The sequence below is a fragment of the Cetorhinus maximus genome, chromosome 23 (genome assembly GCF_964194155.1).
Source record: "Cetorhinus maximus chromosome 23, sCetMax3.hap1.1, whole genome shotgun sequence".
NCBI classification, from domain to species: Eukaryota; Metazoa; Chordata; class Chondrichthyes; order Lamniformes; family Cetorhinidae; genus Cetorhinus; species Cetorhinus maximus.
In genome coordinates this window covers 1,191,397-1,204,783 of record NC_135901.1, presented here as the reverse complement: position 1 = coordinate 1,204,783, position 13,387 = coordinate 1,191,397, and the positions used below count along the sequence as shown (strand labels likewise).

At 45.8% G+C, this 13,387-nt stretch overlaps 1 gene segment (V, D, J or C); it reads right to left on the bottom strand.

Annotated features, from left to right (window-relative positions):
- Positions 1-6,525: 6,525 nt before the first annotated feature.
- LOC144697699 (T cell receptor alpha variable 18-like) lies at positions 6,526-9,469 on the bottom strand. The segment is given in 2 exon segments: positions 6,526-6,874; positions 9,438-9,469. Coding segments are annotated over 2 exon segments (381 nt in total).
- Between the last annotated feature and the right edge of the window lie 3,918 nt (positions 9,470-13,387).

Below are 13,387 nucleotides of genomic sequence, written 5' to 3'. Positions count from 1 at the left end.
ACACTGTGAAGCATCCACGAGCCTGAGAGCATCGTCGATAGCACATTTAGAGAGGTGTTCACACCGCAGATGAAGGGACTTGAGGAAGGAAGGGAATGGGTGACCACCAGGCAGTCCAAGAGAAACAGGCAGGTAGTTCAGGAGTCGCCTGGGGTCCCACTCGCCTATCGGTATTCCATTTTGGAGGCTGATGAGGGCGCTGATTCCTCCAGGGAGTGCGGCAGAGCCAAGCTTCAGGTACCACAAGCAGCCTGTCTGTACAGGAGGGGAGGAAGGGAGGAAGAGTAATAGTAATAGGGGAATCTATACTCAGGGATACAGATAGGCGCTACTGTGGCCGTCAACGTGACTCCAGGATGGTATGTTGCCTCCCTGGTGCCAGGGTCCGGGATGTCACTGAATGGCTGCAGGGCATCCTGAAGGGGGAGGGTGATATGGCACAGGTCACTGTACATGTTGGTACCAATGACATAGGTAGAAAGAGGGATGAGGTCTTGCATCAAGAATTCAAGGAGTTAGTCAATAGGCTAAAAAGCAAGACCTCTAGGATTGTAATCTCTGGATTACTCCCAGTGACACGTGCTAGCGAGCACAGAAATAGGAGAATAGCACAGATGAATACGTGGCTTAAGGGTTGGTGCAGGAGGGAGGATTTCAGTTTCCTGGATCACGGGGACCGTTTCTGGGGAAGGTGGGGCCTGTACAAGCGGGACGGTCTACATCTGAACCAGAACGGGACTAACATCCTTGCGGGCGTGCTTGCTAGTGTTGTTGAGAGGAGTTTAAACTAATTCGGCAGGGGGAGGGGACACAGAATGTTAGCAGAATAGGGGCACACCATAATACAGTAAAACAATCAAGTCAGAGTGAGTACAGCTGCAATAAGCTTCAAGGGAGTAAGGCAAGGCTGGATGGCCTCTACTTTAATGCCAGGAGAATGACAGGTAAAACGGATGAGTTAAGGGTGAGGATTGTCATGCGGAATTGTGATATAGTAGCCATCACAGAGACGTGGTTCAGGGAAGGGCAGGATTGGCAGCTCAACATTCCGGGATATAGAATCTTCAGGCGAGACAGGGGCGGGGTTAAAAGAGGAAGAGGCGTTGCATTATTAGTTAAGGAGTCAGTTGCTGCAGTAAAGAGAGATGATATCTTGGAGGGGGCATCCCATGAAGCTTTGTGGGTAGAGCTTAGGAATAAAAAAAGGGCAACCACATTGTTAGGTGTTTATTATAGACCCCCAGATAGTCAGCGGGAAATTGAGGAACAAATATGTGCACAATTTGTGGAAGTGTGTAAAAACAATAACCAAAGGGTAACAATATTAGGTGATTTCAACTTTCCCAACATTAATTTGGATAGATATAGTGTTACGGGCTTGGATGGACTGGATTTCTTTAAATGTGTACAGGAGAACTTTTTAGGTCAATATGTAGAGGGTCCAACAAGGGACGGTGCATTGCTGAACATACTTCTGGGGAATGAAGCCAGACTGCTGGTTGAGGTGGTGGTCTGCGAGCATTTTAAAAATAGCGACTACAACATGGTACAGTTTAAGTTTGTTATGGACAAAGAAATTGGCAAGTTGCAAAAAAATGTTTTGGATTGGGGGAGAGTGGATTTTAGTAAAATAAGGCAGGATCTGGCCAAGGTAGACTAGGAACAGTTACTTGAGGGGAAATCTACAGTGGAACTGTGGGGGGTGTTGAAAAAGGAAATGGGGAGGGTACAGGCTCAACATGTTCTCTCTAGGGTGATAGGAAGGAGTAACAAGCCCAGAGAACCATGGATGACCAGAGATATTCAAGTTACGATGAGAAGGAAAAGAGAGGCTTTTAGCAGGTTCAAGGGAAGCAAATCATCAGAGGCATTAGTGGAGTACAGAGAGTGTAGGGTGGAGCTTAAGAAAGCAATTAGGAGAGCAAAGAGGGGATATGAGAAAGCTCTGGCTGGTAAGAGTAGGGAAAATCCCAAGATATTCTATAAGTATATCAATGGGAAGAAGATAACCAGGGAAAGAGTAGGGCCCATTAGGGACCAAGGAGGCAATCTATGGGTGAAGCCAGAGGATATCGCTAGAGTGTTGAATGAATACATCACGTCCGTCTTCACCCAAGAGAATGCGGATGAAGGTATCGAACTCGGGGAGAGAGACTCCGAGGTTCTTAAGCAAATTGATACAGGGAGTGACAAGGTATTGGAGGTGCTGGCAGGCTTAAAAGTGGACAAATCTCCAGGTCTGGATGATTTGTGCCCCAGACTGCTGAGGAGGCAAGGGAAGAGATCGCAGGGGCTGTGACCCAAATTTTTAATTCCTCTTTGGCCACGGGGGAGGTGCCAGAGGTCTGGAGAACAGCTAATGTGGCTCCGCTATTTAAGAAGGGTTGTAGAGATAAGCCAGGGAACTACAGGCCAGTGAGTCTTACTTCAGTGGTAAGGAAATTATTGGAGAAATTTCTGAAAGAGTGTATCTGTCTCCACTTGTAGAGGCAAGCTTGGATCAGGGATAGTCAGCATAGCTGTGTCAGAGGGAGGTCATGCCTAACAAATTTGTTTGAATTTTTTGAGGATGTGACCAGGTGTGTAGATGAGGGTAGTGCATGGAGAGGGTGGATAGGGAGCAGCTGTTCCCCTTAGTTGAAGGGCCAGTCACAAGGGGGCATAGGTTCAGGGTGAGGGGCAGGAGGTTTAGGGGGAAATGTGAGGAAAAACTTTTTTACCCAGAGGGTGGTAACGGTCTGGAATGCACTGCCTGAAGGGTGGTGGAGGCGGGTTGCCTCACATCCTGGATGAGCACTTGGCACGTCATAACATTCAAGGCTATTGGCCAAGTGCTGGTAAATGGGATTAGGTAGGAAGGTCAAGTGTTTCTCACGTGGCGCTGGAGACTCGATGGGCCGAAGGGTCTCTTCTGCACTGTGATTCTGTGATTCTGTGATAATCCAGTCAGCTGTGATATAATTGAATGGCAGAACAGGATCAAGATGCACAATCGCCTACTCCTGTTGTTATTCCTTCTGACCTTATGAAGATCTCCGGGCTGAATACTAACCTGTCCTTGTAAAAGTTCTCTGGTCTGGAGCCTATCTGTGGTCACCATTTTCCTAATCCCACAGGCGGCCTCGGGGGTGTTACAGGTTAAAGTTTCTGGGGTAAAAATAGTAACTGACTGAAATTTACTGGTGCTATCGCATCTCGGTTTGGAGTTGGGTGGCTGCATAGCATTTGGGTTCATTAATTGTGCATATGGACTGGACGGCATTAAATCTGGGCAAGAGTCTAATTGTGATTTACTTCACTTCTCACCTTAATTAGAAAGAAAGGTCTACCTATCTAAATATATAAATATTGAGTTCGGGGTGAGGAAGTTAAAGCGAGCAAAAAGACAGAATGACTGGTAATTGAAACACAGGAAGGGAATGAGAAAGACAAACAGGCAAACACAGCCAGGGATGGAATATGATTGGAGAGAGACAGCTGTTATATTACCCTGAACTAACAGTGATTGGTCCACAGCTGACATCAGTTCAGGGAAACCAGCCAATCGCAGTACTGAGAAACGCCCCTCAATTTCCAATAAGTGAAACCTGCCGTTGAGCTGAGTTTACTCTTTGATATAAGACTAGAAGCAGCAACATATTTTCAACAGTGTGCTGTTTACTGTCGAGCCAGGAACCATGTGTTCCCTGTGTGCTTTACTGATAACAATAGTCGTGCTGCCCGGTAAGTCTGAGCTAAAATCGTCAGTGTGTGTTTCATGGGTTAGGTTTACTCACAGATCGTTGACACATTCTATATGTTGTTACAGGAGCGAGTGGCCAAGATTCAGTTTCCCAGGATCCGCCTGAATTAACGCTTCAGGAAGGGCAGACCGTAATATTGAACTGCAGTTACACAGCAAAATACCCTTCAATAACTCTCTTCTGGTACATCCAATATCCTGGGGAAGCTCCGAGGTATTTACTGAAAAAATACGGCACGGGGAAAGGGGATACGTCTCCAGATTTCCCTGACCGGTTTTCTGCTGATTTGGATCAAGACAAGAAAACTGTTCCTTTAAATATCGCCGGGGCTCGTGTGTCTGACTCTGCCGTGTATCTCTGTGCGTTGGTGCCCACAATGTAACAGAGGCGCAGTCAGTCCGTACAAAAACCGGCGAAGGCACTCTCCCCTCCTCTCAGTCACTCAGATATGTGACCTGGATTGTGAACTCCTAATATAACCAAAACCACATTATGAAGGCCAGCTTGCCCTAATGATCTCTTTCTGAAGAGCTGAATGTGTGTCATTCTATGTAAAATCTCTCTTTCTACTCGTTTTCATGGTCTCCGAGCAGTTCTCTGAATAGGAGATTCTGGTGCTGTTATCAGAACAAGATTAACCATTACCCATCACTGTTCCCTCTCAATGATTAACTCCGCTTGAATGCCCGTTTTGTTATTATTCTTGAGTACACAGACGTAATTGTTCAGTAGCTGAGTATCTTCAAGGACGGTGCCGATAGATTTGTGAAAATAAGGAAAATAAGGGATTTGAGGATATCATAGAAAGGTGGATATGAAGTAACTCCACCATGATCTTATTGAAATGCGGAGCAGGACCAAATGAAGGACCAAATGATCCACTTGAGCTTCTATTCTTATTCTTCTATATTCTTCAGTCCAGTTAGTTTGTTGTCAGAACAATTTCTAGTGATTCCATGTAGCTTACTCTGATGTCATGGACTGGAGAACAAAGAAAGTGTGAGCTGATTGGATGAAATGTAGGACAAAGGAGCTGTGGGCTGATTGGGTGTCACCTGTTGGCTCTGTCAGGAAGGAATCAATCGTTAGCGAGGTCGGATATTACTCAACATATTTTCAGCTCTCAATTAAAACAGCTCAGCTTTAACTCATTGTGTTCAAATCCACCAGCAGCTCTGTAAACATGTTGGGTGTTACCTTTTCCTCACTCCTCACAGCTGCAGCTCTCTTAAATGGCAAGTTTCCAAATTGCACAATTTTCACTTTGCTCGTGACAGTGTCATAATAATCTCCACTTTAATTTTGTTTTCCCTCTACTTGCAATCCATTTCTACCGTTACCTTGATATTAATATTCAAAATAAAGTAACAAAAAGCTAAAGTTCTGTGATTTATATTTTCCAGCTGTTAGTGCTGCAGACACGGTCTCACAGGAGCCGGTTACAGCGGCAAAGTTTGAAGGAGACTCGGTGACCATTAATTACAGCTATTCGACCACTGCTAATTCACACTCTTTACAACTGTACCGTCAGGATCGAGGCGAAGCCCCCACAATCTTAATCTACATCGCTAAGTATGGAGATGTTTTCAGAGCAGAGGGCGTGGGGACTCGATTTTCTGCCTCTCTCGACTCTTCGAAAAGTGAAGGGAATTTCAGCATCCGTGACCTGCGGCTGTCTACAGCGGCGTGTATTACTGCGGGCTGAGAGACACATTGGCAGGAACCAGAGGGAGCCCCGTACAAGAACACTGCCGCAATGTGGGAAGGTGAACGGAATAGGGGGACAGAGTGGGGAGAAACCGAAATGAAACACCAGAATGTGCTAAATTCAAATAACATCAGATATGCAACAAGTTGAGAGCATCAGGTGCAGCATCGGGGAAGGGTTCCTCTGTTCCATTAACGTTGAATATATTGTGAACATAATTCAAAAATGCGTTTAGAGAATCTCTACCATTTTGTAAATTAAAGGTATTGCAACAGAGAAGCTGCACCAAATATTTGACATTGTGTTTCATCCGTTAAGGGGATACACACGACAAACAAATAGAGCAGCGGGTATAAAACACTGCGGGTCACGCAGAGAGAAAAGATAAAGTCTTTGTATTTACATAAAGCTTTATCCAGTGTTCAGATTTCTCCAAAGCGCTTCCAGTGCTTCTGGAAAACTTTCTTATACTGCTTTCAATCAGGTTTTTACACTCAATAGGTTTTCTGGTCATCTGTTCCTGTGCCTCGAGCACACCAAGACTGTGTTTACAGATTATTTACTCTATTAATCATTGTTCAGCATCTTCGAATCGTGTCCTGACAATCACCTCTAAGACCCTGTTTACATTGTGTGTTATTTGTTTTAACATGTGTAAGTGAGAGGTGTTTAATCAGCTTATTATAATTATTAGAAGTTTCCTCTCCTTTTGGGCTTTGGTTTACGCTATAGACTGATATTTCAAACAAAACATTATCTGTTCCTTAGCCTTGAGTTCTTTCCGAAATAGCGGCAGACAGATATGTCTAGTTCCAGGCCAACTGCAGGGTGTTGTATTCTCAAGAGGAACGGTGAGTTCCCAGGGTTCCCAAATAAGCAGCAGGATTCTGCGCCCACACAGTTAACACAATAATCAGACCGAATCAATATTCAATGTGAGTGATTTTAGATGGTGTTTATGTGGATTGTGCTTGGGGTCTGCGCGCATAGGAATGAATTCAGGTGTCAGTGTCTTACCCGCTGTTAAAAACAGGTCTCAGCAGACCGCAGCTGTGACCCAGAATGCGGCAGCAGTTATCGCACGAGGTTTTCAATCGTTCCCATCACTGTGAGACTCTGTGCACAGTAATAGACCGCGGTATCAGACAGCCGCAGCTCCGGGATGGTCAATCGATCCAACGTGTCTGACTGCTGGACTGTAGCAGAAAACCGGCTCTGAGCGAAATCCGCCTTAAATTCAGAACCGCCGCCCGTCTGCCTCCGGACTGCAAACTCCGGCTGTCTGCCTGGGTTTGGAAGGCACCAGTATATGTAATAACCATCGTCGGTATAGGTGCAGGTTAAAGTGACACCTTCTCCCTCTGTCTGTGTGAGTGAGGATTCCCGCTGAGTCACAGAATCTCCATCGCTCAGATCTGCAACACTTCAAGACAAGACAAGAAGAAAACAGGACTAGTACCGTTATCAGTTTGAATCCTGTCATTCCCTTTATTTTTTAATATCCCAGTCCTACCTGTTAAATTATGCTCACTTTAAACATTATGAAAACACGGAGATCCTCATACGATTCGGTCTCTTACACGTCCACTCAAAGAAAGGATGTAAATATGACTCCTGATTCATACCTATATGATATACTGTGGGATTTAAATGCAGTTGATTCTATTTTAAACTTCCTTCAGAACTGAGGTTATTATATTTTGTCTATTATAACTTTTCGCACTAATGGAAAACTTAATTTGAGGAACTCGTTAAAATGGGAGACTGGGAAGAATTGGATTTTCTTCACTGTGTACTTTCCTGGACCAGGGTAGAATGAGAGAGAGGCTCAGAGGTAGAAAGAGAGAGAGAGAGAGACAGGGAGGGGAGATTGACTCACAGAGAGACCAGACGATTGAGGGAGCCGGGCAGACATCTGGACGATGGGGGAGCCGGTGACACCCAGAAAGACAGGCAGGAAGTGCCACAGAAACAGCCAGATAAAGCATTAGGGCTACAACTAACACTCACTGGTGTCCAATTGCTGCCAGCTGTGAGAAATCAACCAATCATGTCCTTGGGAAACGCCCCTCAGGTTCCCAATAAATGAAGTCTGTGCATGATCTGTCTTTCATCTTTCATTGCAGGCCAGAGGTGCTGTTTAAGTTGTGTTATTTCCGTCGAATTCTAAACCAGGAACCATGTTGTCGCACTGCTCGTTACTAATAATGTTGGTATTGCTGCCCGGTGAGTCAATGTCCAAATGGTTAGTGTCTGTCCATGGGTCATATTCATACCCAGACATTTGATACATTCTGTACTCTGTTTCAGGAACCAATAGCAAAGATGAAGTGTCCCAGGATCCCTCTGAATTATCGGTTCTGGAAGGACAGGCCATAAGACTGAACTGCAATTACTCTACAACTGCTGTTCGAACTCTGTTCTGGTACATCCAGTATCCCCGGGAAGCTCCGAGAAATTTATTGAAGATATATATCACGGGAGTTACGTCAAAGGATTTCCCCGACAGGTTTTCTGCTGTTTTGCACAAAGGAAACAAAACAGTTCCTTTAAATATCGCCGGGACTCTTCTGTCCGACACCGCTGTCTATTTCTGTGCCATGGAGCCCACAGTGGTGCAGAGAGAGCGCGGGTTCCGTACAAAAACCCTCAATGAGAGTTTCAGTTATTGTACAGCAGAGGGCGCACACACGGCAATAAACGGAAGCAACAGCTCAGCCTGAGTGTCACACAGTTATTAATAAATTATCAAAACAAAACAAGACACTCAATAAGAACAGTTGAGGAGCAAGTGAGGAATTATATTGATTGATTTTAACTTACAAGTATACTAAAAGATGCATTCACAAATTAGTTTGTGGTGCGTTAACTCACATTTTGCCAATAAATAATCTTCCCTTGCCTGTCTGAATTATTTTGCAGCCCTTTCTACATCTCCAGTCTCCGTTCCTCGGTTCATTTGATCAAAGCTGGCAGATATTGCCTAATTGATCAGAGTATATTTAACCGGGGTACAGCTGGTAACGTGGCCGAGCGGTGTAAGGCGCTGGATTAAGGCTTCAGTCTCATCGGGGGCGAGGGTTCCAATCCCACAGCTGCCAGTCACACCCGCCCTTTTTTGCACAGCCTCAGAGTAAAGGAAAGAACAGAGATGAGGAGAAACTTCTTCAGGCAGAGAGTGGTGAATCTATGGAATTCATTGCCACAGAAGGCTGTGGAGGCCAGGTCATTGAGTGTATTTAAGACCGAGATAGATAGGTTCTGGATTGGTAAGGGGATCAAAGGTTACGGGGAGAAGGCGGGAAAATGGGGTTGAGAAACTCAATGATTGAATGGCGTAGCAAACTCGATGGGCCGAATGGCCTAATTTCTGCTCCTATGTCTTATGGTTTTATGGTTTTATATTGCTGCTTCAGGGCGGTATATCGAAAATGAATACATTTCACAAGATAATGATTGCGCCCTTTAAAACAAGAGCACGGAGCTCCCTCAGTGCTCATTGCTGCTTTTCAGTAGCTGTTTAATCCTTTCTGACACCATTCACAAACCAGTGTTTCCACCTTTCAATACCAAGGCTGGAGGATGCATTGCCACCCCCCCCCAACCCACCCACACACCCACCCACAACCCCCCTCCCCAACCCTGTCCCAAACCTTGTAACCATCTCTGTTGTAAGGACACTGATTATAGCCCCGCTCGGGCTGTTTCCATTCACAGAGAACCTACGGGTCTTAAAGCACCACAGGGGGCACAAGTAGGTGAGATGAGAAGGCCCTGAGAATGAAGGGGGATTCTTGAGGGTGCAAATTGGAACGAAGTTGTCCTCATCTCAGCTTCCCTTTTACAGAGCGGACAACGGCAATGCGGTCACCCAGCATCTCGGTTGTATGGGGCGGGAGCAGGACCAATTCTGACAGATTGAAATAAGCACATTTCATCTCATTTACAAAATACGGTTTCAATCTGAATTTTGAACACAATCCTACCTGATTATTTCCTGTTTGAATACATATTTCATTTCTGAGCCATGGAGAGTCTGTCACGTAGATACAGTCCTCGAAAGTTAAGAAAGAAAGAGAAGTAGCTGCTTTAATTTTCACCTACGATAGTATATGGAAGGACTTCTTTTTTCTTGTACTGGCTTAGCCAGATCGGACTGTATTCACAGAGGCGATCTTGCTCCTGTCTGCAGGCAATCGGTGAGACAGAGAACAGCAAGGGTACGATTCAGGCAGTCAACCCTCCCTGAGCGGAGAAAGTGGAATCAAAGAGCTGATCAGAAGCAGGAATGAGAACCGGAGTTTATGATGAAAAGGATCTCCACTCCCGTACTTTAGGCTGTGCCAGGGAGCTCCTGTCTGTTGGGTTTGTATCGAATCTCGGGCAGGTGCAGCCACAAAGTTCAGCAGCGCTGTCAGCCGCTCAAAAACACACCGAGAGGAAACCACATTCACTTCGGATCAAACTGTCACCAATTGCTTCCAGCAGCGGCCGAGAAAACAAACCGCAGAATCCGATCCGACCCACAGATCCATCACCAGATGAATCTACAGGGTAAACTGCCCTTCCTGTTTCTGATCAGCTGTTAATTCCCTTAAACGAAGGACTCTATGTTCAGATCAGCTCCGGGAAGGATGTTTCCGGTTCTCGAACCTGACTGGCTGACGTCACACAGGCCGCCGACTGACGTCACTCAGACTCTCGACTGGCGTGGTAGATGTCCGCATTCTGACGTCACCCAGACGGGTGCTCCTACGCATGCGCAGTCCTGTCCACCACATAACATCACTGTTGAAGCTCCCAAAAAGCTTCACTTTGTGATCACAATTCCCAGACACCCAGGTCTGACCGACACTGTGTAACTGGTGTATGGCTCAGTTTGATGTCCAGCAACGCTGCCGGCGAAGGAGCATCTCTTGCCCTGAGGTCAACTGACAGCTGTTTCCCAATAGTCGATAGGACCCGACATGAAGCTGAGCTTCACTTTAGTGATTTTCTCCCTGGGTTTCTTATATTTACCTCCGTGTGAGTGTGATCACTATTCCTGACAGGATTATCTCACGATTCAGGTCCATTATGTTCAGCTAAATTGCACTTTGTTTTATTGTATTCTCTTGTACTACGTATAAAGTTGTTCTTTATTGTGCTGTATTTTATTCCATTGCGCTATATGGTATTAATTTAATGAAATTGCGGTATATCTACACATTCTTCTCAGATGCAAGGGGCAGTGAAGAGGTATCACGGCCTCCTGAGTTAGTAGTTCTTACTGAGGGAGATACTGCATCCCTGACCTGTTCAACGACAATAGGAGGAGGAACCCTACACTTCTACAGACAATACCCGGACCGAACTGTGCAGCACCTGGCGAGTGGTACCAGTGATCAGGATAGGATCACGGCTCATTTCAGCAGAGAAAAGCAGCACTCTCAATGTTAGCGACACTCAAGTGACAGACACCGTCAACTATTTCTGAGCAATGGAAACAGAGTTTATTCAAGACCATTCAGGACCGTACAAAACCCGCCGGGGCGATCGGGAAAGTATGCAGCCCGTGCAGTTATCAGGGAGCTGAGCGTTTTACACCACTCTCCCTTGGATATGCCCCTCGGCCACCGAATAAGTGAAACCTTCTCCTCATTTGGGTTTACTCTTTAATATCAGCGAAGGGTCAAATGCTTTGTAAAATTCTGTTAATTTCTGTGCAAGTCTGAATCAGACAACATGTTCTCCCCATTGTGCTTTCCGATAATACCCACCGTACTGTTCGGTGTGTCTATATTTGAAGGGCCGTTGTCTAGTTTTTGTGTTAAATCCAATTCCAGACGTTGACTTATTCCATGTTTTGCTGCAGGAACGAGTGACACACAGTGAGTGTCCCAGGGTCCGTCGGATTTGAAGTCCCTGGAAGTAATGTTAATCTACAATCACCCCACATACGATGCCTTTCTCTGCCTTTAGGCAGATCAGTATCCCGGGTAGGTTCTGAGATATTTACTGAGGAGACGTAGGCCGAGACATTGATATAATTCTCAAGAATTCCTGAACCGGCTCTCTGTTGATTTGAACAAGGACAAAGACAGCAATGCAACTGTTTGATCAAAAAAAAACCTAACCTTTATTCTCCGTGCGCCTGGGATCAAACTAACCCCGCTGATAAAAGCACCAAAGAAGACTCGGTGCAAAAAAACTCGCGGAGGTTTTCTTTCTACGGGGTCTTGGCTTTTATGCGACGGTGTGCCTCACTGCACAGTAATAGACCGCCTCGTCCCCCGCACTGAGGCTGCTTATTTTGAGGTAGCCATTCTTCTTAGACTGGTCAGCAGCCAACAGATGTTGTGCTGATGTTTTGTCTGCTTTGAATGCTGCCACTTTGGTAATTATCCAGCTTGGAGGTTGTGTCTGTTTCTGCCGATTTCATTGCACGTTGTCTATAACCTGGTCTGTATATTCGCAATCGAATTGCACAGAGGCCCCTTCTAACACGGTTAATGCCACCGGTGACTGAGTTACTGGATCTGCAAGTAGTCCGCCTGTGAACGCTGAGGAACAAAAGAGCAGGAAGTTAAACAGGATCGATCGAAACCTGTGTCTATCTGAATGAACGTGCTTAAATTCAAAACCAGCAAGCTTGCATCAATCTGCTAAACTGTCTTGATGAAGCTAATTCTATACTTACTGTCCAACAACGCGGCCAGTATTATCAGAAACATGTCTGAGTGAATCTTTCTCAGTGAATGGGAAGGGAATGAACCAGAGATTGAGGAGGGAGGGGAACCGGGCTCTTTTCAGCCCATTGTTCCACCCACACACTGCAGGGGGCCAGGCCCATTGTGGCCTCACTCAGGATATGATTCCAAATGGTGTGTCTCACGTGACTTTCTAAAGAACATGCTTGGGCTTGGCGCCCTCTGCTGGTCGATTCTGTTCAATCCGGTTTAGAATGGGGTCATTAAGTAGACTTAATATAGTCAGATATGTGAATAGTCTAGTTAAACTGGGGTTCTTCTTATATCTTTCTATTGAATCCTCGACCTGAAGGCAGGTCCGATCCACTGCACCACCTCGGGTAGAACAAGGAGGTAGGCCCCAAATCTACCCCAGCTGGAACAGGAATTGAACACCGTCCAGGCCTTCAAACTTACTGAGCCAACACTGCGCCCTCCTTCCAAGGATTCAGAAGAGGGTAAGATACCCATTGGCCACAAGACCGCCTTAAATCAAAGGAGGTAAAGGAGAGACTGAACTGAGGTTTTCAGATTTATGTGGGTTTGTTAGTGTAGATCGCGCATAACTGTTTCCAATTACGGAACGTTGGATATCACAAGCGGCCCGATTTAGAGGGAAAAGCAGCTAGGGAAAGATTCGATTAATTTATCACACTGGGATTTGTTAAACTCTGGAAGGCAGAGCCCAAAAGTGTGATGCAAGGGGATTCAACACCATCTTTAAGAAGGAAATTGTATATAACTAGAAAGGGAAAATGCCGGGCTATGTAGAAAACGTGGGCGTTGATAGCCGAACCGGATAATCCTTTGAAAGTGTCTCGGACGTCAGAGGCCGAGTGGCCTCATTCGGTGCTCTATGATTCCATGTTTCTAGTGCCTCCCTGTCCCTCCCACTCTTCTTGTTCTCAGTCATTTGAACAGTGAGCTGGTGCAGAATGGTCAGAGACTTCTGTAGATTCGACCCTCGCTATTTCCCCTCCATCAGTTCCCGGTGCAGCTGAGACTCATCGCACACTTCATTCAATATTGAGTCTACGGTATCCCCGCCCACAGCTTCTATTTTCTGCTCTCGCTCTTAACCGATTTTGTTATTGGAGAGATTGCTGCAGCTGGTCCATTCCTGTGATTGCCTGGATCAGCAGTGCAGTGGGATGGGTATATGTATTTCTGCTCCGACAGAGGATTTATCGCACTGCAGAGTTACAGAC